The sequence below is a fragment of the Branchiostoma lanceolatum genome, chromosome 17 (genome assembly GCF_035083965.1).
Source record: "Branchiostoma lanceolatum isolate klBraLanc5 chromosome 17, klBraLanc5.hap2, whole genome shotgun sequence".
Classification (NCBI taxonomy): Eukaryota; Metazoa; Chordata; class Leptocardii; order Amphioxiformes; family Branchiostomatidae; genus Branchiostoma; species Branchiostoma lanceolatum.
Window position 1 is genome coordinate 5,770,529 of NC_089738.1, and position 27,118 is coordinate 5,797,646.

The following is a 27,118-nucleotide window of genomic DNA, read 5'->3' on the forward strand; positions in this document are numbered from 1 at the left end:
CTTTTTAGGCACCAAAACTTGTAGTTCTGGCTGTTTCTGGTTCTTTTCTAGTTTTCTGTTTAGTGAGCTCGCAAGTCTACAACTTACTTGGTTTGTTTTTACGTCTATGCACAGAGCCACCAACGCCGTCCTTGTCTCATTCAGATGATATGCCGGACCACAGCGAAGTGAACGTGTCGGCTGAAAATGACGCCGCCGTGTGTGATGATGACCAGGGGCCTGTCAAAGAGCTGATGACGTCAAACTCTGACATCAGCGACCAGAAGAATCCTTCCGCGTGTTCTCTTGGAGGGGACCAAATCTCTGAGGGGAACGCCGAGAAGGACCATGGCTTCTGTGTGGATGACGTCACCTCTGACGTCACTAACACCTGTGATCTGCCACACTCCGATGAGAGAGAAGACACAGAAGATTACGTCGCCTCTGACGTCACTAATACCTGCGATATGCCAATCCCCGCTGAGAGAGAAGGCACGGAAGATGACGTCACCTCTGACGTCACTAACACCTGCGATCTGCCACAGCCCGCTGAGGGAGAAGACACAGAAGATGACGTCACCTCTGACGTCACTAACACATGCGATCTGTCACACCCCGCTGAGGTAGAGGACACAGAAGATGACGTCACCTCTGACGTCACTAACACCTGCGATCTGCCACACCCCGATGACGAAGAAGATGACGTCAGGAGCAGGTCAGGAGAGACGCGTCCTCGGCACGCTGACTTCACAGAGGCAGAAGTCATCACAGTCACAGCGTGTCCCGTCCGGCACGACTTCAGCGGTGCTGCACGAGAGGTGATCGGAGCCAAGACTGACGTCACAGATAAGACGGACACTGAGATTAGCCTGGAAAATTTCTTATCCAAGGGAGACTTGTGAGTTTATCTTAGTAGAAGATTTTTCTTTCGTTTCAAGGCATCCTCATTTGAGGTTTTCCAAGATATGTCAAAAAGTCAAAGTCAAAGTTCCTTCCCGCACCGATGGTGCATAGGTCGGCGCCCATCTCCGTTTCGGTAGCCCTTGGGCCACACTTTGTGCAATCACTACAGCAGGGGGCTAGTCCACTGGTAGTGGTGTGTGTTTAACTTCCATACTATTTCCCAAATGCTGAGTGCTAAGCAGAGAAATCAGTATGTACCATTTTAACAGTCTTTGGTATGACCCGGCCGGGGTTCGAACTCACGACCTACCGTATGCAAGGCGAACACTCTACCCACTCGGCCATTGCACCGGCACTCATCCAAGATATGAGAGAAGTAAATTTTAAATCTTATATTTCATATTGTTCCAGCACGTATTTGAAATTTGAACTATATGAAATAGCACGCTTTCTCATGTATTTTGATTTCTATATTTCTTTGCTATCTTTGATGATGATTATCTGACCTGAAAGTTCGCTAGATTCTCAAATTCTCACGTTTCTTTCCATATAAATAATATCCAGTTGTGTGTAATACGACAACAAGAGTCTAAACTCGGTCAAGTTTTAGACCGGTAATGTTAACCTCTCCCTGCTGTAACCAATAGGGAATCGGGTGCCAAACGGGTACTTTTCAGTGTTAAAGGTTTAGTATCCACGGAAGACCCTAACCACCAGATTCCGTAACTTTCTTAACAGTGAGTACGAGAGCGGCCACCTGTCCCAGGCGGTACCCGTGAGTCCCCGGCTGCAGAGGAAGATGAGATGTGCCGTGCTCTACGCTGATTGGCGGGAAGACAGACAGTTCTGCCGCCGAGGTGACGTCACTAATCATGATTGGCGGGAAGACTGCAAATTCTGCCACCGAGATGACGTCACTGATCATGATTGGCGGGAAGATAGCCAGTTCTGCCTCCGAGGTGACGTCACGACCAACCAGAAGGTTCGTTTCCCCTGGATCGGACAGGAGGATGACGACGACAACCTCGATGACGTCAGCGCGCGGTCAGGGTCTACTGCGCGGTTCTTGAAGGTGTGTGGAGAGAAGAGGGCGGATTGGTGGAGAACCACGTCACCAGCACGACAGGTGGTGATGACGACATGGTGTCATACTACCCTGGACACGGGAACAGGAACGGCATCCAGTCTGGGAACGAGAACTGGGTCTAAAGGACGCCCCGAGACCTTCAAACAGTGTATAAGCACTAATTCTTTGCATCATGTCATGTTTTTATGGTAAAGATCATAAAAGAATGTTAACAAGTAGCACATCCGATCTGTAACACAGACCATAAAGCAAATAAAGCACATGTCAATTCAGCAACCACTGTCCATATTTAGCGCTTTGACAAAAGATGGCGCTGGCTTTTTGTTGAAAATCCAATTCTACTTTCTCAGATCTGTATATATAGCACCTACACGACGTATGTAAAATGCTGCTTAATAAACAATTTTTATGAAAATGGAAAATGACATAACATTCGTCATGGGTCCAAGTGTTAGATCTTCCAATAGTCTTGTCTGATACACCGCTAGTTACAATTTGTATGCTTTTATGAAAATGGAAAATGACATAATATACGTCATGGGTCCAATTGTTAGATCTTCCAATAGTCTTGTCTGATACACCGCTAGTTTAGCCAAAGAACCGCGTTTGTCGACATAACCTGAAGGCTGCATTACCACATATTGTCGATAGGAGTGCTTCTGTCCTTTGAGCACAGTGGTAGCAATGAAAATCAAATCCTTAGATAGAAATGGTGAAAGCCTACTTAGTGTGGGTAGTACTACGTAAAATCGCCTATTTGCAACTTAGACTTAGACTAAAGGGCTCTCGTGTTATTACGTTAGCCTCTATAGCAGGCAGGCTCCCTTGGCATTTTGGGGAGCTTCCAATACACTCTTTGCTGGGTCTATTAAATGGTTACGGGCTGGCTGCACAAATAACCCGGCCAGTACAAAAATAAGCCATCAGCAAAAAGTATATTGTAAGCCCCCAAAAAGGCCCGGAGAGCCTGCTATGGAGGCTGCAAGAATGTAATTATTTCAAATATACATCGTGCGGTGAGCGAAGATCCTGTTTAGATTAAAAAAAGGCTTTATAAACAAATAGATTCAGGTTATCTCTGCGCCAAAACCCGTGGGACCTGCACACTGCTCATAGTACTTTGACCTGCAGCGAAGCAATCAGACTAGCCTCAGTGTGCTACATGATGTCGACCACGGCGTCTGGTGCTATGTACGCCTATGGCGCGTACGACCCGGCAAGGGACGACTTCCGACCAGGTACGTTTCCTGACGGCTTCATTTGGAGCACGGCCACCGCGTCCTACCAGATCGAGGGCGGCTGGAACACGGATGGCAAGGGTCAGTCCATCTGGGACGTTTTTTCCCACACACCTGGTAAGGTAGACCGAGGAGACACCGGAGACGTGGCCTGTGACAGCTACAACAAGTACCGAGAAGACGTGCAGCTCATGAAGGCCATGGGTCTAAAGCACTACCGCTTCTCTATGTCATGGCCGCGAATCTTTCCCGACGGTACCCTAGCGGGCGGTGTCAACCAAGATGGCGTCGACTATTACAACAAGCTGATTAACGAACTGATCGCAAACGGCATCGCCCCGATGGTGACTCTTTACCATTGGGACCTTCCCCAGGCCCTACACGAGAAGTACGGAGGGTGGATGGACGAGGCTATCGTCGACGATTATCACAACTACGCCACCTTCGCGTTCCAGACCTTCGGTGACAGAGTTAAATTTTGGTTAACTTTTAACGAACCGATGGTGTTCTGTACCCATGGATACATGACGGGAGAACACGCCCCCGGTATTCAGGACCAGACGATGGTGTCCTCCCTACGCTGTGGACATACAGTCTTGAAGGTGAGGCATGCATGATTAATTAATACTAAAAAAATTATATTTACAGTAGCCCGCTATGAAGACTTGGTGTACGTGTCAGTCCCTGACTATGCTCTATACCGAGCTATTATAACTTTGTGTACATGTCCTTTGTTGTATTCATAAGCGTCCGACATTCTTATGCAAATAGGCCGACGAAGTCTAGACAAGTATAAAGCATGGGATATATGAATATTCAACAACATATTTAATACATACAAATACGATCGGTTTACCTTTAATTTCTTTGTCCAGGCTCATGCCAAGGCCTGGCACACCTACAACACAACCTTCCGACATCTTCAGGGGGGGAAAGTCGGCATCACGCTGAATCTTTCCTGGAAGGAACCTCGTGACCCCGACCTTCCGACCGACGTTGAGGCAAGAGACCGCGCACTGCAGATATTTAACGACTGGTTTGCACAACCCATCTTTGGAGACGGGGGATTTCCTCCTGTCGTTGAGGAATCGGTAAGCTGAGCATTGACCTTAAATTTCAAATCAAGTTTTAAAAGTCGAAGGAGGCATATTGGTGATCTCTAAGCAGTAGGGGTGGGTACCGGTACATAAAATTCAGGTCCAGTCCAGGTCCAGGTCCAGAGGGTCAGGTCCAGGTCCGGACCTGTACCTGTACCTGATTACAGTAGTGTTGCAACTACATCATATTTTGGAGAGCGAGACGCACGTAATAGTCTCCAAACGTCATGTCTGGAACGATATAATTTCTTTGGTTTGCACTTTGTCTCAAAATTATAACTATACTCTCCTCGCCGTCTGTTTACTCATCCTTTAAGTGTTTCTAGATATGATTCACAGCTAACGTCTTCGAAAACGACTCATTAAATCTGCTGTTTTGTATTTTCTTAGACCAGTTATGTGGCCGCCTGCTGGTAGCCTGGTACTATGAATTTTCTAATCGGTCCATAGGCCGGTCCACTGATTTTTTACGGACCGGTTTTTTTTGACCGGTCCATTAAGAAATACCGGTTTTGTACCAGTACACGATACCGGTACCCACCCCTACTAAGCAGATCTATCGATAGCATGGCGCCGCCAGTATCAAAAGGGCCAACCAGAGTCAAACAGGCTCAGGTGAACTAATTGAGACTGGTGGAGCTTATTTGAGACTGGATACTGTTTTCCCACCGATTAATCTGCTTAGAGATTAGCATATTGGACCGCAAATAACTTCCCCTAATGGCCCTTACCTGTCCTGAACTGTGATCTTTGCCCTGCCTGTCTCTATTTGCTTTCTATCTCATGGCAAAAAATAGGTCGTCTACATGGCTCAGAGTAGACAAACCTGGCATGACCTAGCTACGCATGTCTGTAGCCGTTATGCATCTGATCCTGATGCTAGTGAATGATGATGATGATGATGATGATGATGATGACGATGATGATGATGATGATGATGATGATGATGATGATGATGATGATGATGATGATGATGATGATGATGATGATGATGATGATGATGATGGCATGGCTTAAGTTTCATAACACAGACTTGGTTTGTGTAGTCAGAGCTTCTTGAATCTTTTCAAATATTCGTTCCATGGAATAGTGTCTCGCATACAGTTTCCGTTATGTTGTTCACGAGAAGGAATGGTATGCCATAGACAGATTTTCGATGAAGCTTTAAAAGACCACCTTTGGCTAAGTGTAACTCCAACAAAGTAACAGATATCCTGTTACCTCTAACAGGTATCGTTATTCATGTTCACGTTTTGCTCAATATGTTGCTTATTCATTTATGAAGTGCGGCAGATTTTGAAAGATAATGTTTGTTAATTTCCAAAATTATTTTTAAAAAAAACACATTCTCGGGACTTTCCAATGAAGAATCATGCATGGCTCATAAAACGGCAGATTAAGCGTTCGTACACATCACATCATATCTTAGAGAAGGCCTGGGCCCGCAATGGTGACCAAATTGGTCTTTACAATTTGTGCTTAACCTCTTATTTGGTTAACGGTACACAGATTATTAAACAAATAGAACCTATCACCTGTGGGACCCACACTGCAATGATTATTGATCAATACAAACAATTCACCAAACAGATGTATCTCCCGGCGCGCCACTAACATATATGAAAAGTACGTCCTGGTTACATGGTTGTTTGTATTGCATCTACTCACTGGTATATGGTTTATGAGCTAGTTCATCTTTTTTCGTCTTGTTTCCTTTTACTTTTCATTCACAGCTTCGGCAACTGAGATCAGTAATGAAGCTCGAGGGCCTAGAGTTTTCCGACGAAGAAAAATCCTCCATTCGTGGTTCTTCGGATTTCTTCGGTCTGAATCATTATACGACCAGACTTGTGGCCGACAAACCAATCGACATAAAGGTAAGAAGTACACATAGAAGTGCGCTTTTCGTAAACATGTCAAACCTAAACTTTTGGTGCCTTGGGCCTCAGTGGAGCGCTGCCTATTCATTAGCTCCTCTCAGAATGAAAACTACCTGTACCACCGCATACCACCTATACCACGGGGCTCAGAAGAGCGCTCCCTTTTCTTTCACTCGTCTCAGTATTAAAACCACTTGTACCACCGTATACCACTGGTGCCACGGGCCTCTAAAGAGCGCTGCCTTTTCCATCGCTCATCTATAATCGGCACGCAGGTCGTCGTGTGTCAGGGTACATTTGCCCGCGATTTCGTGATGTCGACCCACACATGTCGGCAACATTTACGTGCGAGCAAGGGACGTTCGTAGCGCCGGTAATCGGCACGCAGGTCGGCATGTCGCCGTGTATCTGGGTGCATTCGCCGGCGATTTCGTGATGTCTGACATGGAAGCTCCGCCGAAAATAGGACGTATTGGACATTTAATGCAATAGCAAACAAAAACAAAGGAAGATAAGAGAGATTGATTGCGAGAACGATGACAAGGTGTGACAAGGTGGTTCCAAGACAATAACACTATTATTATAAAAACTATTTGCATATTTTGACATTTGAAGCAACAATCATACATAATAGCTCGCCCCACATGTTGTTAATGGATGTCCGTCTGGAACTCCAAAACTGATGCGAACGTGCGAATGAAAAAAGACGTTTAGCAAAAAAAATAACTAAACACACAGCGTATCGTGTAGCAAATAAGTGATAATTCATTTTCTTTTATATCTTCTTTGACTTTGGGATTGACCTTGACATTCAACAGTATCCGAAATACTTTTCTTCACTTTACGGCACATATTTGCTCATTTTGCTTTGTGAGAATTACAGTATGGGAGAAAGCTTTTTTTCTTTGAAACGGACAAAACTCAATGCGCGCGCGGATGTCAACCTTTAAATCAACATGGCTAAGAGATAAAGAAGGGGAATCTGAAGTGCCACTATCTAATGAGTTTGTTTGCCTTTCTCGGCTAGACACAGACCGTTCTCGAGTCTTTTGAAGAGATACCCGCCCCGGAGTGGCGACGCGCGCAGTCCGACTGGTTGTATGCAGTACCGTGGGGACTCAGAAGGCTGCTCACCTATATAAAGGTTTGTACCGTGGGGACTCAGAATGCTGCTCACCTATATAAAGGTTTGTACTGTGGGGACTCAGAAGGCTGCTCACCTATATAAAGGTCTGTACCGTGGGGACTCAGAAGGCTGCTCACCTATATAAAGGTTTTTACCGTGGAGACTCAGAAGGCTGCTCACCTATATAAAGGTTTGTACCGTGGGGACTCAGATGGCTGCTCACCTATATAAAGGTTTGTACTGTGGGGACTCAGAAGGCTGCTCACCTATATAAAGGTTTGTACCGTGGGGACTCAGAAGGCTGCTCACCTATATAAAGGTTTGTACCGTGGGGACTCAGAAGGCTGCTCACCTATATAAAGGTCTGTACTGTGGGGACTCAGAAGGCTGCTCACCTATATAAAGGTTTGTACCGTGGGGACTCAGAAGGCTGCTCACCTATATAAAGGTCTGTACCGTGGGGACTCAGAAGGCTGCTCACCTATATAAAGGTTTGTACCGTGGGGACTCAGATGGCTGCTCACCTATATAAAGGTTTGTACTGTGGAGACTCAGAAGGTTGCTCACCTATATAAAGGTTTGTACCGTGGGGACTCAGAAAGCTGCTCACCTATATAAAGGTTTGTACCGTGGGGACTCAGAAGGCTGCTCACCTATATAAAGGTTTGTACCGTGGGGACTCAGAAGGCTGCTCACCTAAATAAAGGTTTGTACCGTGGGGACTCAGATGGCTGCTCACCTATATAAAGGTTTGTACCGTGGGGACTCAGAAGGCTACTCACCTATATAAAGGTTTGTACCGTGGGGACTCAGAAGGCTGCTCACCTATATACAGGTTTGTACCGTGGAGACTCAGAAGGCTGCTCACCTATATAAAGGTTTGTACCGTGGGGACTAAGAAGGATGCTCACCTATATAAAGGTCTGTACCGTGGGGACTCAGAAGGCTGCTCAGCTATATAAAGGTTTGTACCGTGGGGACTCAGAAGGCTGCTCACCTATATAAAGGTTTGTACTGTGGGGACTCAGAAGGCTGCTCACCTATATAAAGGTTTGTACCATGGGGACTCAGAAGGCTGCTCACCTATTTAAAGGTTTGTATTGTGGGGACTCAGAAGGGTGCTCACCTATATAAAGGTTTGTACTGTGGGGACTCAGAAGGCTGCTCACCTATATAAAGGTTTGTACTGCGGGGACTCGGAAGGCTGCTCACCTATATAAAGGTTTGTACCGTGGGGACTCAGAAGGCTGCTCACCTATATAAAGGTTTGTACTGCGGGGACTCGGAAGGCTGCTCACCTATATAAAGGTTTGTACCGTGGGGACTCAGAAGGCTGCTCACCTATGTAAAGGTTTGTACCGTGGGGACTCAGAAGGCTGCTCACCTATATAAAGGTTTGTACCGTGGGGACTCAGAAGGCTGCTCACCTATATAAAGGTTTGTACCGTGGGGACTCAGAAGGCTGCTCACCTATGTAAAGGTTTGTACCGTGGGGACTCAGAAGGCTGCTCACCTATATAAAGGTTTGTACCGTGGGGACTCAGAAGGCTGCTCACCTATATAAAGGTCTGTACCGTGGGGACTCAGAAGGCTGCTCACCTATATAAAGGTTTGTACCGTGGGGACTCAGAAGGCTGCTCACCTATATAAAGGTTTGTACCGTGGGGACTCAGAAGGCTGCTCACCTATATAAAGGTTTGTACTGTGAATAGAAATACAGGATAACAGCCGGCAGGCCCTGTCCTAAAACCTCTGGGCCCATTTAGAATCGGAACAGCTTTAGGGTTGAATGTTAATTATAAGTGGATGGCATCTTATTGGGGGAGTGAATGATCGTGGCTGGCCCACCGGGTAGATATAACATACATGACGTACTTTTGAAAGAGAGAACTAACGATCCACGGATTGGTAGTCGCCAAGAAATATATCATTGTCCATACGCAACAGTTCTTACAAATGTGTTCATCTAAAGCTAAATGCGTAGCATGTTACTGTATATATGTTATCCATATAATCATATATTGGGTGTGTACGGTGTTATAAGCCATCGGTTGGTTTCTATAATCTCCGAGTATACCGCCATGTCCGCTTCACTAACTCGGTTTATTCGGTGGTGTCGGTGTTAACGTAATCATACAGCCAATATCACATAATTATCAAATTGACACATTGTTGCTTTATCCTTAGTGACTTATGAGGCAGAGACCGTAGATGCTGCTATAACCTTGTATTCTAGTCTAGGGTTAGTAGTGTACATTGACGTGTGCTCAGCTCCAGTTCGGGTAGAGAAGAGATCGTATTACTTCAAGCTGTGTTTCTTAGAGCACTCCTTATTCCATATTCATGGTGGGCTATTCTAAGTCACATAAGTGGAGGGGGTGCTCACAGCTATCTTACTTCTTGTAACACACATGAGCGAGAGAAGTCATGTATGACATTAATCTTTTGATATTGAACAATTTGAAGCATCGGTCAATCCTATATCCGGTTGAAAGTAACAGGCCCACTTCTAGTACGATTGATCGCCATTCTGGATATATGTAAGAGCTTACAAGTGCTGGATACAGAGTAAGTATCACAGCCGTATATGGACAAATCAAGCCTTTTTATTGGTTAACGTACCGCGTCATTTCGTTATATGGTGACTATCAATCTAATCATTAACAGCTTTTTCTCTGTTTGATAGGAAAAGTTTGGAGATCCCGAGGTGTACATCACTGAGAACGGCTGGTCTGGCGCTGACGTGCAACCGCCCGTCCTAGAGGACACGAGCCGCATGTGTTACTACATGACGTACATTGATGAAGTGCTGAAAGGTAATCGAAGGCACGTTGTTGACAAAGAAGACGCCGTAACATTGCAAAAGCTAATTAAAAAGATCTTCGACATTCGCACATTTCTGCTTCATGAAGTCCAGGTCGGAATTAGGACTTAAATAGATTCCAGAATATGAGGATTTGAACACGTCTCTGGTACGAATGATATAGCACAAGACTCCTTATAGCGACTATACTTTCTTTCGAATACAAGGGCAGGGCTACAGATACCTAACCTGTATTAGCCCTCTCTCTCTCTCTCTCTCTCTCTCTCTCTCTCTCTCTCTCTCTCTCTCTCTCTCTCTCTCTCTCCCTCTCTCTCTCTCTCTCTCTCTCGCTCTCGCTCTCTCTCGCTCTCTCTCACTCTCTCTCTCGCTCTCTCTCGCTCTCTCTCGCGCTCTCTCTCTCGCTCTCTCTCGCTCTGTCTCGCTCTCTCTCGCTCTCTCGCTCTCTCTGTCTCTCTGTCTCTCTCTCTCGCTCGCTCTCTCTCTCTCCCCCTCTCTCTCTATATCTATCTATCTATCTATCTATCTATCTATCTATCTATCTATCTATCTATCTATCTATCTAATTTATATCTATAAATATATATATATATATATTTTCTCTGAACAGCAATCGAAGAGGACGGAGTGAAGGTTCGAGGCTACACCGCCTGGTCATTTATGGACAACTTCGAGTGGGCAAAGGGCTACACCGAGCGCTTCGGGCTACATTACGTCGACTTTACCGACCCCAACCGACCCCGAACACCCAAGCAGTCTGCAAAGTTTTACAGCGACATCATCGCTAAAAACGGTTTCCCCGAGGGAACGGAAATCACAGATATGGTGAAGGACATGTGGATGAAATGTCGCGGTCCAAAGGCTGTGAAAGATGAGCTGTAGATTATCGTTGTTTGAATATTTGTATTGGTAAAAGTAATACTTATTGCAATACGACGTGGCAATGTTCATAAACGTTCAAGCAACGCCCTTCCCCTTTGAACCTAACAGATATTCGTGTCAATGCTAATGAGTTAGAAGCACCTAGACATGACATAGATATAATACAGCTCTATGGATTGCAAAATGAGAGTACACAATGAAACAATGCAAACAAATAACTCAAGTTAAGAAATGTTCAAGAATGGTATGTGAAATTAATCAGAAGGTCTTATACTTTCTTAGACATGCATGCAATAGATGATAAGAGCATTTTTAATTACTCATTATACATTACTCATTGTGATCATGTTGAATATATTGGTAGAGATATCACATAGGCACAATTAGCTAACTAGTATTTGAAGTAGTTATGTTTGATCGCCAACGTGCTTTTACATAGTTTGTTATCTTAACGTTTAGCTAATTTGTATAGTCAGCATGAAATAGTAGGTATCATTGTGAAGTGTCATAAACAGACGTTCCAAAGATAGATACTTCTATACAGTTAAAAAGATACAACTGAGAAATGATCTGAGTTTCCAAACTGTTTTTTACCGAGTTCATATTTATCATCCTGTTGCATAGATATTGAATATGAGGAATAGCTCATTACATACATAACTATAGTTCCACGACCTCATACCTTCGTCAAATGATTTTAACCTTTAAGACTGACGTATTATAGGAGTCTTTCTCATAAATCATAAATCATACTAGTCTCCTCCACCCAAATAACAGAAGTTGTTCAAAGTATGAGCTTAACAAAGAAGGTTATGCTAACATTTATCATCAATTATGCAAAAGAGGTCATTATTAGCATAATTTGATTCAAAGATGTTGACATTCACATAACTTCCTAATGCCACAAGTATGAAATTGCCGTCATTTACCAACATGGTGTAAAAGTTGTATCTCATTAATTATGCAAATTAGGTCCATATTTACATATTTTCAATCTATCAACATTCCTCTCTTTCTCAGTTACAAATATCACATATTTGAATAGTCATATCATTAATTACAGCAAGATTTTAAAATTGCCTTATTAATTATGCAAATTAGAATCTGATTTGCATAATTGCCGTCTAATCGTACAAAGCTTCACGTAAGCTACCTACATACCAAAAATCATGACCATCCATCAAGCCCATCTTGAGTTATAGTATTTTGCATTAATTTTGCAAATGAGGTCTTCATTTGCTATGGTTCAAGGCCAAGTTGCAAATACAATCGCGTTCTTGCATTCAGAAAATAATAACATATAGAAGTACCAGAACACTATCCTCTGGGGTTGACAATGCCTTCAAATGTACATGTAATTTGTACTTACCAGATCTCCACGCATCTTTGTGACCAACCACAGTCGCTCATGGAGCGGGCAGTGTGGTGGATAGAATACGTCATCAACATGGCGGCCTCCCCCATTTCAGATCAAGGGCGATCGAACTTCCGTTCTACCTGTACTACATGTTAGACGTTATTGGCCTGATTGTTGGAGTTGTATCTGCTGTATTGTTGTCTTGTTGGAAGTGTTGTTCTGTGGCATGTGCAAGAAAAGTAACGCCAACACCAAAAAGAAAACCAGCTGACCCTTTGGGTTTGAAAGCCGGAGATTCATTGCAAATATCAATCAAAGGGAAAATCACCCGTTTTAAAAATCATCTAATTAAACTGATTATATGTCAAGACACCTAATTGGAGGAAATTAAGTACCCATCAATGCTTGCGCCGGCTACCAACTTCACGGCCCGCCTCGGTAGGCCACAGGATCGTAAACAAGCTTCCTATTTTAATACATGGTAATCGTGTAAGAAACAGGCTGTCAAAAGTCACCTACCTGAGTTTTAGTCCATGAAAAACATGCATTGGCAGGGCTGTCAGGCCTCTAAAGTTTCAATCTAGAGCATAATTTCTACTTTCTAATCGGCACAACCCCTACGAATCCGGCCTTGTTTACAAAAATTGACCTTTGACCCCCTTCTCCACCTGATCCTCACACAAAAACAGCAAACTTTGCAGGTCTACAGACACCACAGACATGGATGAAAGTCTGATTTTTCAACTTAATAAGAAGGTAGAAACCCTTACCTGTAAAATCCAGCTCCAAAATATCAACATATCCTGAAAAAAGCACCTTTACAGCTACTTTTACCAAGGGTACCAAACCTATTTAAAGTTGGCCTTCTGCGCCTTCGCGGATTACTAGTGTGTCGCCGGTACATACAGAGCAGATGAATCATGATGATATAATCTTGCAGTTTTGTTAACAATCTTTGTAACAATAGTAGTATATGATTATGTTTAATCTTCAAGCAGACGTTTGGGTGGAATATCGTAACGTTTCCTGACCATCAGACCTCTCTGGCAGCTACCTACACCAACCACATGGTAACTCTCTAAAGTTACTACGGATCTGTTTTTCTAACCCTGTCTTTGGTCGTTATAAGGTAGACATGGGCCATGTGAATCTGCTTGTAAATCCGTATCAGCCATTTCGATGATAAATCATGATGACGTCTGTGAATAGATGAGTAAGTAGTTTTTAAGACACTCGCATTATCAAGAAAGAATCCTTGCATTTGTCTTCATTTATTGTTTAGTATATTCGAATGAACGCCGAAATTAAAGGCAGTTTAAACTTAGAATTGATATTTTTTAATGCAAACGTGCACTCTAAGACACCACAGTAACGGATAACGTTTACCAACCCTGTAGCGAAATGGGTCACTCCTGATGAGAGGCGTCCACCCACATACACAGCTAGGCCACAGGATCGTAATCAAGCTTCCTATCTTAAAACATGGTAATCATGTAAGAAACAGGCTGTCAAAAGTCACCTACCTGAGTTTTAGTCCATGAAAAACATGCATTGGCAGGGCTGTCAGGCCTCTAAAGTTTCAATCTAGAGCATAATTTCTACTTTCTAATCGGCACAACCCCTACGAATCCGGCCTTGTTTACAAAAATTGACCTTTGACCCCCTTCTCCACCTGATAATCACACAAAAACAGCAAACTTTGCAGGTCTACAGACACCACAGACATGGATGAAAGTCTGATTTTTTAACTTAAAGAAGGTAGAAGCCCTTACCTGTAAAATCCAGCTCCAAAATATCAACATATCCTGAAAAAAGCCCCTTTACAGCTACTTTTACCAAGGGTACAAAACCTATTTAAAGTTGGCCTTCTGCGCCTGCGCGGATTACTAGTGTGTCGCCGGTACATACTGAGCTGATGAACCATGATGATATAATCTTGCAGTTTTGTTAACAATCTTTGTGACAATAGTATATATGATTATGTTTAATCTTCAAGCAGACGTTTGGGTGGAATATCGTAACGTTTCTTGGCTGTCAGACCTCTCTGGCAGCTACCTACACCAACCACATGGTAAATTTCAAAAGTTACTACGAATCTGTTTTTCTAACCCTGTCTTTGGTTGTTATGAGGTAGACATGGGTAATGCGAATCTGCTTGTAAATCCGTATCAGCCATTTCGATGAAAAATCATGATGACGTCAGTGAATAGATGAGTAAGTAGTTTTTTTAAAAAGACACTCGCATTATCAAGAAAGAATCCTTGAATTTGTCTTCATTTACTGTTTTAAGTATATTCGAATGAACGCCGAAATTAAAGGCAGTTTAAACTTGGAATGGATATCTTCTAATGCAAAAGTGCACTCTAAGACACCACAGTAATGGTTAACGTTAACCACCCCTGTAGCGAAATGGGTCACTCCTGATGAGAGGTGTCCACCCACATACACAGCTAGGCCACAGGATCGTAATCAAGCTTCCTATCTTAATACATGGTAATCATGTAAGAAACAGGCTGTCAAAAGTCACCTACCTGAGTTTTAGTCCATGAAAAACATGCATTGGCAGCGCTGTCAGGCCTCTAAAGTTTTAATCTAGAGAATAATTTCAACTTTCTAATCGGCACAACCCCTACGAATCCGGCCTTGTTTACAAAAATTGACCTTTGACCCCTTTCTCCACCGTAATTACACAAAAACAGCAAACTTTGCAGGCCTACAGACACCAAAAACATTGATGAAAGTCTGATTTTTCAACTTAATAAGAAGGTAGAAACCCTTACCTGTAAAATCCAGCTCCAAAATATCAACATATCCTTAAAAAGAAGCCCCTTTACAGCTACCTCTACCAAGGGTACCAAACCTATTTCCTGGGCTAAAAGTTGGTCTTCTGCGCCTGCGCGGATTACTGGTGTGTCGCCTACACAGCTAGAATAACTCTTGATGCGCAGAACACACCGCCTCTGTTTACCTCCGTGTTCCGAGGCAGAAGACACGCCCAATAAACTATCAGGTAAGAACTTGACACGGCGACGTCCGTATTTTATATCGTTGCTGGAGTTTCTACTGATGTTCTTTCTCTGTTGTGCCTACCAAACATCACCGTGCTCTGTTAAGTGTTGTTGTCGTGCCATCTAATTTGCTGATTGTTTAAAATGCATTTTTCAAATGTCCTGAAGATAGACTATGACATATTTTGTATATAATCTGTACTGTGACCAATTTTGGAAAGGTACTTAGCTGAAATTGAGAAATTATGGAACAGAATCAGTCAACTGTTGCTATACCGATCCCGGAAGGGCATATTGTTACAGAACTGTTGTATGCAAGAATATCGCTCTACAGCGTACAAACCTAAATATTCAGGGATAGCTACAAACTGCATGCATTCCTTATTCCTTAATATCTTGGGATGAACTTATTTTCTCAATTTTTAACAAGATTTGTCCAGGCCTTTTTGAAAAAAAACGTAAACCATGTTAGATCTCGTGACGATCAACTGATGTATTCTGAAGTATCGTGTGGAAGCTTCGTGGGAATGGTTTCAATGAGTACACATTGTTTTTCAGGGACCGGGCTTGAGGGGATGGGTGGTGATTTCTGTTGTAATTTTCCCCTGACTAAGAAAACAATGCAACATGATGCATTTACAAACGGATGAAATTTTTTGGAAGTACCCATGTTGCAGTGAATATTAATATCATAATCTCTTAGTTTTCTAGAATGCCATGAGTCTGCGTTTTTAGGGTGTGGGACGACACATTTGTACTGCTTGAGTGTTCTAGGGTACATACTGATAGTGTGTTCTAGGACCGAATAGCATTATGAAGAAGAGCTTTATTGCGCGACAATTGTAACTGGTACAATGTTTGGAAATTCGTAGATACATAACAATCGACTATATCCAATATTTAAAATTTCTAAGAATTAATCTACAACATAAATAATAATCGATCAAATAATGTTCATTCTAATGGCTAAAACAGTATACAATGTAATGGTGACGATGATAGTATTCGGATATGTGTATGTCTCTGACAAGTGTAAATATAGATAGGCACGTATTAAATATGCAGATGAAGACTTTCCAGAACATTAATATATCCATTTTCAACCTTGAAGTCAATAGATTAATTTCTTTAAGATAACTGACGTATTGAATAAATTGGACATTAATTGGTAGCGCTAAGTTAATACAATGCACAAACACTTTTAGGCAAATCTACGTTACTATCCTATTCCAGTCAGAAAGTATTGAAGTACAAAATAAGTCAAAACTTGACTTAAGATACTTCTAAATGTAACTTTATTCCGAATTTAAATTGTTTACTTCCATATTCGGTAATAAGGAATACCCTGAAAGAACATGGGAAAGTTTTCTAAGACTAAAATACCCTTTCCTGTGAAAAAGGACTTTCAGCTTATTTCAACATTTATTGTCGCTAATATCATAGTGATCAGTTTGGTCGTTAAATTCGTTCAATGTCTTTTCTAATGATCTTTTCAGATTCCGATCCATTAGTAAACATTCCAGTACGGCCGCTGCTGCTCAATATGTTCCACCTGTTCTTTGTCGCCGCCATTTTGTGTCAACATGTCCAAGCTGCCGACATCCTCGTCGTGACAATGACATACGGCAGCTCCTGGATGGGCGTGGCGAAGATTGCCGAAGCCTTGGCCTCCCGAGGACACGTCGTCACTGTGGTGGCTCCTGCTAGTCACAAGAGCGACCTCATGCGGAAATGGCCGACCTTGCAGTACGAAACATTCGGAGATCCTGACAAACCACCGTTGATGAAGGAAGTCTATAAAACTATGGTTCCAAAGTTGGTAGGTATTTCGTGCTTAGACATGGCGAAAAAAAAAATAGATGAGCACTTAATAACTTATTTCGTACGATAGTCTGTATCAACTGTCGTTCATGTTTATGCTTAATTACTTATTGTCCTAAACACTTACAACTACAAGTTTGAAAAAAATGAGATTTATCGGACAATGATCTTTCAACAGATGATAGTCACTTAGCAAACCTTATGTGTGATGGGATCTTGAACGATCACGAGGAATGAAATAACAATAAAAAGGTTATGAATGAAATAGAATAATGGAACAAGTCAGCATAATATACAAGCACCCAAAAAAGTAGCTAATGTTGGACAAATCTGGTGACGTAAATCACAAAAGAGTTCCACACCCTCATACGTTCGCAAATAGTGTTAACCTTCTCATTTATTATACAAATAAAGTCCTCATTTGCATAAACCATATCAGTTAAACAGCCTTAGCACCCAAATAACAAAAGTTGTTGAAAGTACACAATTCCTATCCTCCCTTCCTTCCATTTGGAAAGACCCCATTCTAAGCCTATTGTAGCATTTTCTTTAACAAATGAGGCCTATTGATCCGCGTATCTATGTCTGATGATTTTCACCTTTACTTGACTTCCAAGTGCTGCAAGCATATAATTCTCATCATTTACCAACAGTATTCAATCTCAGTATTTTCTCCATCATTTTCATAATTTATAATTATGTATCGACGTCACGTTCTTGCTCAGTCATTTATGTCATATGTTCGAACATGAAACACATTGGATTGACAGATCTTCCTCATCAATTATGCAAATTAGATCATGATTTGCAAATTAATCATATAATCATTTCAATCATCAAAGGTCATGACGATCCTTCGACCGTTTATTGAGTTATTCTCTTTCAAAGCCTCAAAAACCAGAGCGGCCGCTGGAGTTGCAAATAAGGCTTTTAGAGATCGAGGCGAAACCTATACCACAACTTCATAAGCCCAAAAGTTATCTAGTATAAAAGATTTCCATAGGATGTCCAGAACACGAGATATGAACAATGAAAGTACTGATGCAGTTCCACATGAAGCCACCAAGTGGCCGTCCGTTATTGAACTTGACCTTTCTTTTGACAAAAACATTGAAATTGTCACGAAGAGTCATCAACGGCTAGCGCTTCTCGTCGAGTTATCAGATCCAAAACACACCAAAAAAACGGCACCGAAAATTGTAGCCTTATTATCAAATTTATAATTTCGTCACTTTTTTGTCTAACATCCGGGCTTCATTCTACCAAGGACATGATTCTACAAAGCTGTTGTGTAACATTGCTACAATATTCTAATGTTTATGTACAAACGTTACAGGCATTTTCTTCATCTGGAGCGTTAGACCTCATGACTCTTTGGAGTACCGGGACTTCTGCTCTGCTGGACCTTAATGAAGAGACGTTGAGTGACAAGCAACTTCTGACGAAACTGAAGAACAGCCACTATGACGTAGTCCTGACGTATGCTGTTACCTTTTGTGGGCCCCTCGTGGCGCAGTACTTGGACCTGCCGCTAGTCTGCACAATGAGGTCTCTGCCTGGGGGCAATGGTGTGTTCATATTTGTACAGTGCAGGCCAACTTATATCTACCATAATCTTCTTATATACTCAGTCCTAGGTCCTCCTTTTCCAACGGGAATGTTAAGCTATACAGCTACTACGGTAAGAATTAGTTCAGTGCTCAGATGAGTGGCCCCCATAACGGCCTTGCACTGAGCGAGTAAATTAAAAAAAAAAACAGCTATAGATTTTTACCAGCTTGGTCGACCCATTGGCATCGGTTCGGTGGTTCTACCAGTACACTTGTCGTTTCTACAAATACTGCGATCTCTACTGGTAGCATCACTGATGTTGCCAGGTCGCCTTTTCCACCCCGAAATCGGACTGGACAGCTTTTTCCGCGAATCGGACCGGACAGCTAATTCCAACAACCCTCTTTACTGTAACACACATCTTTCGTGCAGTACACTTTAGCTTCTGTGTATCAATCTTCGAACGGTTGAACCTCATGATCAGAAACTAATAACATCACACTAAAATATAAAGTTGTAGTTACTATAGCATGTCTTTTAATCCTATTTTTCAGACATCCGTGCCACCGGTGTCCCTAATCCTCTTGCTTACGTGCCAACAATGTCATCGGGGTTGTCTGATCATATGACATTTCTACAGAGAGTGAAGAACGTGTTGGTTTACTTTACATTCTCTGCTATTGGGCAGCTGATCCTCGATAAAAAAATTGACGATCTTGCAAACAGGTCAGTTTGTTAGCATAGCAGTACATTGCGGCATGACACTTTTAAAAGAATATAATTTACTACTTGTTATATATGTCGGTTTTCAAGTCGTTACTGTTAGATTTGATAAATGCTCATAAGTTTCATTAAATTCACGTTTTAAGGATGTGATTTTACGCCATTGGAAAAACTGTATTTAATGCAAATTCATTCACACTTTCGAGTCAATGATGCCAGATGACTGGAGGAGTCCGTGTCTTTTCTATGGAGTGAAATTATGTTTAAAATGGCACTTAGGAACATTGTTTTTGCCACCAACAGAACTATTGGCGACAATTTCACCATATCTGCTGCCTTGGCAAGGACCGACGTGTGGCTCTACCAATCAGATCTCATGTTCGACTTCCCTAAACCCATGATGCCAAATATGGTCAGCATAGCAGGTCACATGGCCGAGGACGTAAAGCCGCTTAGTGAGGTCAGTCTTTAGAAAAACTAGTCGACTGGGTGGTGTTACGTAGAAAGGAATATCCAAATGATGAAAAGCATAATCTCTGTACAAACATATAATGTAAACTTACAGCTTGTTTTTATGTATGGCCATATCAAGATGCAACTTGATGCAGAGGGTTGAGACTTACGTAGTGTTTTAACATCTCTTTTGTGATTGGACTAACTGATATACTTTTCTCTACCTAACAATATAGGAAATGGAGAAGTTCGTGCAGAGTTCTGGAGATGACGGTGTCGTCCTAGTAACGTTCGGCTCCCTGATAGCGGATATGCCCGCAGAGAAAGCCGACATGCTGGCCGCTGCTTTCGCCCGTCTGCCGCAGAAGGTCGTGTGGCGCTACGCTGGGACGCCACCTCCAAGTCTGGGGTCCAACACCAAGACTATGGAGTGGGTGCCTCAAAACGACTTACTAGGTAAATACGTACTACACACTGCGGAGAATGATGGCATAAGAAGAATAGAATAAGCAGCGATTTATGTCTAAGTCGTTTCTCTACTATAGTTGTTTGGTGATGATGGTTGATCACAAAAAGACATTCGTCTATCAGGTCTTAGAGGTAAATAGACCAACTACCTTAATTTACGACTTGGTAAAATGTCATCAATGCGCTGTGTAGAATAATCAACAACTCTTGCATATGCTCGTATCTACGTATCTTGCATATCGCGAATAATAAACAACAAACGTGTCGTAGTATATCATGTGTACACTTTGACATCAACAACATTATGTACATGGACTAACTCCTGTTAATGCTGTATAAGATAGTCAAACCGTCATTTTTCAATATCTTTGTTGTTACCACCATTCTTGTATGTTTTTGTTATTATTGTTATCATTGTCATTTCTTGTTTGCATTGTGATATGATATTAGTGATGATTTTTCACTTGTTTCTAAATGTACTCTGGAGGCGTTGGCCTTGTAAAGGATGCATCGATCCTGTTGCCAACACCACTCAGATTTCATTCTGTGAAGTTTAATAAATAAGTAAATGTGTTAGATTGTTTTGTGATGCAGATGGGTGATCATGAAAGCATTTCGTATATAATTCATTACTTCGACAATGTTTTTCGTTATTCCTTACGACTAAATCTTTCAAACAAACAGCTCATCCAAAGACAAAGGCGTTTGTATCACATTGTGGGTACAACGGAGTAGCAGAGGCCATGTACCACGGGGTGCCCCTGGTCGGCATGCCTCTGATGAATGATGCTCATGACAACATCGCCCGGGTGGTGGCCCGAGGGATGGCGGTGTCACTGGACATCCACACCGTGACGTCAGAGGAGGTTTACCAGGCTATTACTACCGTTATTTTGGATCCTCGGTAAGTATGAGGTAGGGTACCCTGGGAGTCCAGACACCGTATATCGGCGCGCTACCGAGCACCGCATGCGCGCCTAAGCTTTCCCGCCTAGCAGAGCTTGAGTTTACAGCGGAGAGTGGTGCGGGGTCGGTCTTCGGGGGCAGCGGGAGGGTGGGCCGGGAAATCTTAGGCGCGCGTGCGGTGCTCGGTGGCGCGCCGATATACGGTGTCTGGACTCACAGGGTAGAGGTAGAGTGACTCTCTTCAATAGCTTACTCAATTCCAGCCTCTTCTCCTCTTCCCCTCGTTCTCATTTACATGTACACATTTTGTAACTTCCGTTACCGTTTGAAGTAAGACGTTCCTGATATTAAGATCTACCACGTATAAGTCGGTGCCAAACTGTCGTTGTTATGACGACTTAAAACTTTTCTTACGTTTAACAACGACAGTTTGGCACCTGATATGTGGCACGTCTTACTTCAAACGGTAATGGAAGTTGCAAAATATGTACATTTAAATGAGAACGAGCGTTTATGTATGAGTTAAACATCATTGTTTTGGAGTAAATTATGTTTTCTTTAACCAGCTGTTGGTCCAGGTAAACATCGTTGTCAATGTGGGATGTGACGTCATGGATTTAAACTTTGTTGAGCTTTGTTTCAGGTACAAGAAGAAAGCGGACCAGGTCTCCACGCATCTTCGTGACCAACCACAGTCGCCCATGGAGCGGGCAGTATGGTGGACAGAACACGTCATCAAACATGGCGGCCTCCCCCATCTCAGATCGAGGGCGATCGAACTTCCCTTCTACCAGTACTACTTGTTAGACGTTATTGCCCTGATTGTTGGAGTTATAGCTGCTATTTTGTTGTCTTGTTGGAAGTGCTGTTGCTATGCGTGTCGAGTATGCAAAAGGGGTAATACTGACATCAAACTGAAAACTAATTGACCGACTGTTATCGAAATCACGGTACGTATGCCTAAACACCTCACCCGACCTCATCCGACCTCACCCGACCTTTGATATCCGAGTCTGAAATGCAGTGTATACGTGGCAGGGACATTATTTGACGTTCTGGATACGTTAAATATACAATTATGAGTGCAAAACAAGCAGCAACCAAGTATTTACCAGTTTTTATAAACTCCGCTTGTTTCATAGATAGAGGGGTGATACGCGCCGTTTTGAGTATCAAGACTTGGTCAGGGAAAAAGTCAATAGTGCAGTCAAAATAGGTCAGATCAAGCATATAAATGTGTCTCCGGTATCGTGACCAGTTGACCAATCTCCTACAGTGCTCCAGAGGAATCAGACTTTTTTCAGAAACGAGATTTTTCGAGTCAAAGTTGGGTTTTCCGCGGTTTCGCCATTTTTTCAACCCAAATACGCATGAGGTCGGGTGAGGTCGGGTGAGGTGTTTAGGCACACCCCGAAGTCGTATTTTCTTGAACAACAATAGAATGCAGACATGACACATGGGTATTCCCTGAACGTATTCCAGACGGATTTAGAAGCTACGTAAAGTAAGATTTAATTCATTTATGTTGTCAGGCTGTGGTTGATCTTCAATGCTGTTGTACGCTTCATCTTAGAGCTATGGATGATAAAAAGATATAGATATGAGCTATACAAAAGGATAAAAGTAGGGTATTCCCTGAACGTATTCCAGACGGATTTAGAAGCTACGTAAAGTAAGATTTAATTTATTTATATTTTCAGGCTGTGGTTGATCTTTAATGCTGTTGTACGCTTCATCTTAGAGCTATGGATGATAAAAAGATATAGATATGAGCTATACAAAAGGATAAAAGTAGGGTATTCCCTGAACGTATTCCAGACGGATTTAAAAGCTACGTAAAGTAAGATTTAATTCATTTATGTTTTCAGGCTGTGGTTGATCTTAAATGCTGTTGTACGCTTCATCTTAGAGCTATGGATGATAAAAAGATATAGATATGAGCTATACAAAAGGATAAAAGTAGAGTATTCCCTGAACGTAATCCTGACAGATTTAGAAGCTACGTAAAGTAAGATTTAATTCATTTAATATGTTGTCAGGCTGTGCACGTGGTTGATCTTCAATGCTGTTGTACGCTTCATCTTAGAGCTATGAATGATAAAAAGATATAGATATAAGCTATACAAAAGGATAAAAGTATACAAGTTGTAGAAAATAAATTGCTGAATTAAGATGAATACACATTTAGCAAAATGACTAACTGGCTTAATTATCTCCATGAAAAATGGAGATATAGTTTGTTATGTCCATGAAAAATGGAGATATTGTTTGGGTGTGTCTGTCTGTATGTGTATATGTGTGTGTGTGTGTGTGTGTGTGTGTGTGTGTGTGTGTTTCCGCACCACTCCAGTCAGCATAACTCAATAGCCTCTTGATGGATTACAATGATATTTGGTATGTAGGCGGGTGTTGTAAAGCCGAAATTCAAGGTCGATTTTGGGCCCCCTGGTACGTGACCATGGTACTGCAAGAAAACTTAGATTTTTGTATCTTTTGACCTGGAAGTGTTGTGGTCTTGATTTTTAGGTGGCAGATAGCTTGTGATGTAATAAAGAAGTGGTGTAGGTTTGGGCCCCCTAGCAGCTTCCTCTAGAACTGGAGGTGCGTTTTTGTGAAAATCTTCTAAGGCGAATAATTGAACAAAGGAACAACGGATTTTCATGATATTTAGTATGCAGGTATCTTAGATAGAGATATACACTATGAAAGGCAAGTTATGCTAATTGGGACTGAATTTGCATAGCTAATGAGGAAAATCTATATTTGCAGTGTTTTCCATTATCAGACATGTAACATATGTAGTTTATGGAAAATTGAGCATCAACAGATACCAATTATGCAAATAAATTATTAATTTGCATAATTAATGCAAAGCACCATAATTTATCTAATCGGCAAACTATAGGACTGTCAATATTGCAACAAGTAAGTTAGATAAAGGTGTTTATGACCAAGCATATATTATGCAAAAGTGCAAGTCATTTGCATAAATAGAATTGTTCATAGAGATATGAGGTCGTGGAACTCTTGTAGATGTTTTGGGTGTGCTTGTGTGTGTGTATGTGTTTTGTGTTTCCGCACTTTTGTAGTCAGCATAACTCAAGAACCTCTTGATGGATTACGATGATATTTGGAATGTGGGTGGGTGTTGTAAAGCCGAAAGTCAAGGTCGATTTTGGGCCCCCTGGTATGTGACCTCGGTACTGCAGCAGAACTTCCGTTTTTGTATATTTGACCTGGACATGCTATTGTCTTGATTTTTTGGGTGGCAGATAGCTTGTGATGTAATAAAGAAGTGGTGTGGGTTTGGGCCCCCTAGCAGCTTCCTCTGGAGCTGCAGGGGCGTTTTTGTGAAAATCTTCTAAGGAGAATAACTGAACAAAGGAACAACGGATTTCCATGATATTTAGTATGCAGGTAGCTTAGATAAAGATATAAACAATGAAGTGCAAATTATGCTAATTGGGACTTAATTTGCATAGCTAATGAGGAAAATCTATATTTGCAGTGTTTTCCATTATCAGACTCAAATACATGCAACGTATGTAGTTTATGAAAGGTGGAACATCAAGAGACAACAATTATGCAAATAAATTCCTAATTTGCATAATTAATGCAAAACACCATAATTCATCTAATTGGAAACTTATAGGACTGTCAATATGATATTTAGTATGCAGGTAGCTTAGACAGAGATATACATAATGTAGTGCAAGTTATGCTAATTGTGACTTAATTTGCATAGCTAATGAGGAAAATCTATATTTGCAGTGTTTTTCATTATCAGACTCAAATACATGTAACATATGTAGTTTATGGAAAGTGGAGCATCAACAGATACCAATTATGCAAATGAATTCCTAATTTGCATAATCAATGCAAAAACACCATAATTCATCTAATTGGAAAATTATAGGACTGTTAATATTGCAACATGTGTAAGTTAGATAAAGGTGTTTATGACCAAGCATAGATTATGCAAATGTGTAAGTCATTTGCAGGGATAGAATTGTTCATGGAGATATGAGGTCGTGGAACTCTTGTTATTACTTATTATACATTACTCATTGTGATTATGTTGAATATATTGGTAGAGATATCACATAGGCACAATTAGCTAACTAGTACTTGAAGTAGTTATGTTTGATCGCCAACGTTCTTTTACATAGTTTTGTTATCTTAAAGTTTAGCTCATTTGTATAGTCAGCATGAAAGAATTGGTATCATTGTGAATTTTCATCAACAGACGTTCCAAAGATAGATACTTCTATACAGTTAAAAAGAAACAACAGAGAAATAATCTGAGTTTCCAACCTGTTTGTACCGAGTTTATATTTATCATCCTGTTGCATAGATATTGAATATGAGGAATAGCTCATTACATACATAACTAGAGTTCCACGACCTCATACTTTCGCCAAATGATTTAACCTTTAAGACTGACGTATTAGGAGTCTTCCTCATAAATAATAAATCATCCTAGTCTCCTCCACCCAAATAACAGAAGTTGTCCAAAGTATGAGCTTAACAAAGAAGGTTATGCTAACATTTATCATCAATTATGCAAAAGAGGTCATTATTAGCATAGTTTGATTCAAAGATGTTGACATTCACATAACTTCCTAATGCCACAAGTATAAAATTGCCGTCATTTACCAGCATGGTGTAAAAGTTGTATCTCATTAATTATGCAAATTAGGTCCATATTTACATATTCTCAATCTATCAACATTCCTCTCTTTCTCAGTTACAAATATCACATTTGAATAGTCATATCATGGATTACAACAAGATTTTAAAATTGCCTTATTAATTATGCAAATTAGAATCTGATTTGCATAATTGCCGTCTAATCGTACAAAGCTTCACGTAAGCTACCTACATACCAAAAATCATGACCATCCATCAAGCCCATCTTGAGTTATAGCATTTTGCATTAATTTTGCAAATGAGGTCTTCATTTGCTATGGTTCAAGGCTAAGTTGCAAATGCAGTCTCGTTTTTGCATTCAGAAAAGAATAACATATAGAAGTACCAGAACACTATCCTCTGGGGTTGACAATGCCTTCAAATGTGCATGTAATTTGTACTTAGGCCACACCAACTTGATTTTATGGATGACATCCTCTGGAGACCCCAAAACTAATGCGCGCGAGCGAAAAAAAGAAAAATCCTGCAAAAAAAAAAAATGCTGCTAAACCACAGGGCTACTAGTACAAAGCTGGTATTGCGAATTGAACCACAGAACACAGTTTATTTGTAGGAGGTACATGTAGGTTGTCTTGTTCATCATAGCAGACTATTAGAAGGTATTTGGCTCCAAGGACTGTGGATGATATATGACTGTGATGAGAATACTCATATACACCAATAAGGGCAGTTTCAACATACATGGCATTGAACTCCATATTAAGCATTCCATGGTTTACGCTCACAAATCCCTCTGCCAATCCCTCAATACCTCTCCCATGTCTCTCATTGTTGCAAAAGAAACGTGTGAGAGCCACTCTGGATAGGTCGTGTTTGAAATTGTCTGGATGATACTCGCTGGCCGCCGCGATCCTCTCGTACAACTGTGCAAACGCAAAATCCCCCTAGCCAACATCGATGGCATACCAATCCACATACGCCCCCAGTTTTCCGATAAGCCGGCACAATGCTAGCCTTTTGCAGCAATCTAAGTCGGCAAGTTCCGGAGTTCTATGTAGCCTTGGAGGAGGTGATTTTTTTTTTTTTTTGGACAAAAGGCGAAAATCAATGCGCGCGCGGATGTCATCCATAAGATTAAGTTGGTGTGGCCTTACCAGATCTCCACGCA

General features: G+C 41.6%; 2 protein-coding genes across 2 annotated transcripts; both read left to right on the forward strand.

The window, feature by feature from the left end:
* The first annotated feature begins 2,465 nt into the window (after positions 1-2,465).
* LOC136423073 (cytosolic beta-glucosidase-like) lies at positions 2,466-11,596 on the forward strand. Its single transcript, XM_066411089.1, has 6 exons — positions 2,466-3,809; positions 4,083-4,298; positions 6,038-6,181; positions 7,212-7,328; positions 9,997-10,126; positions 10,742-11,596. The coding sequence occupies exons 1-6, from the start codon at positions 3,132-3,134 to the stop codon at positions 11,011-11,013; spliced, it is 1,557 nt and encodes a 518-aa protein (XP_066267186.1). The 5' UTR covers positions 2,466-3,131; the 3' UTR covers positions 11,014-11,596.
* Positions 11,597-16,993: 5,397 nt separating this feature from the next.
* On the forward strand, positions 16,994-22,454 carry LOC136423338 (UDP-glucuronosyltransferase 2B4-like). The gene is made up of 8 exons (XM_066411468.1): positions 16,994-17,197; positions 18,536-18,767; positions 19,305-19,476; positions 19,777-19,933; positions 20,163-20,382; positions 21,079-21,298; positions 21,944-22,124; positions 22,443-22,454. The coding sequence occupies exons 1-8, from the start codon at positions 16,994-16,996 to the stop codon at positions 22,452-22,454; spliced, it is 1,398 nt and encodes a 465-aa protein (XP_066267565.1).
* The last annotated feature ends 4,664 nt before the right edge of the window (positions 22,455-27,118 follow it).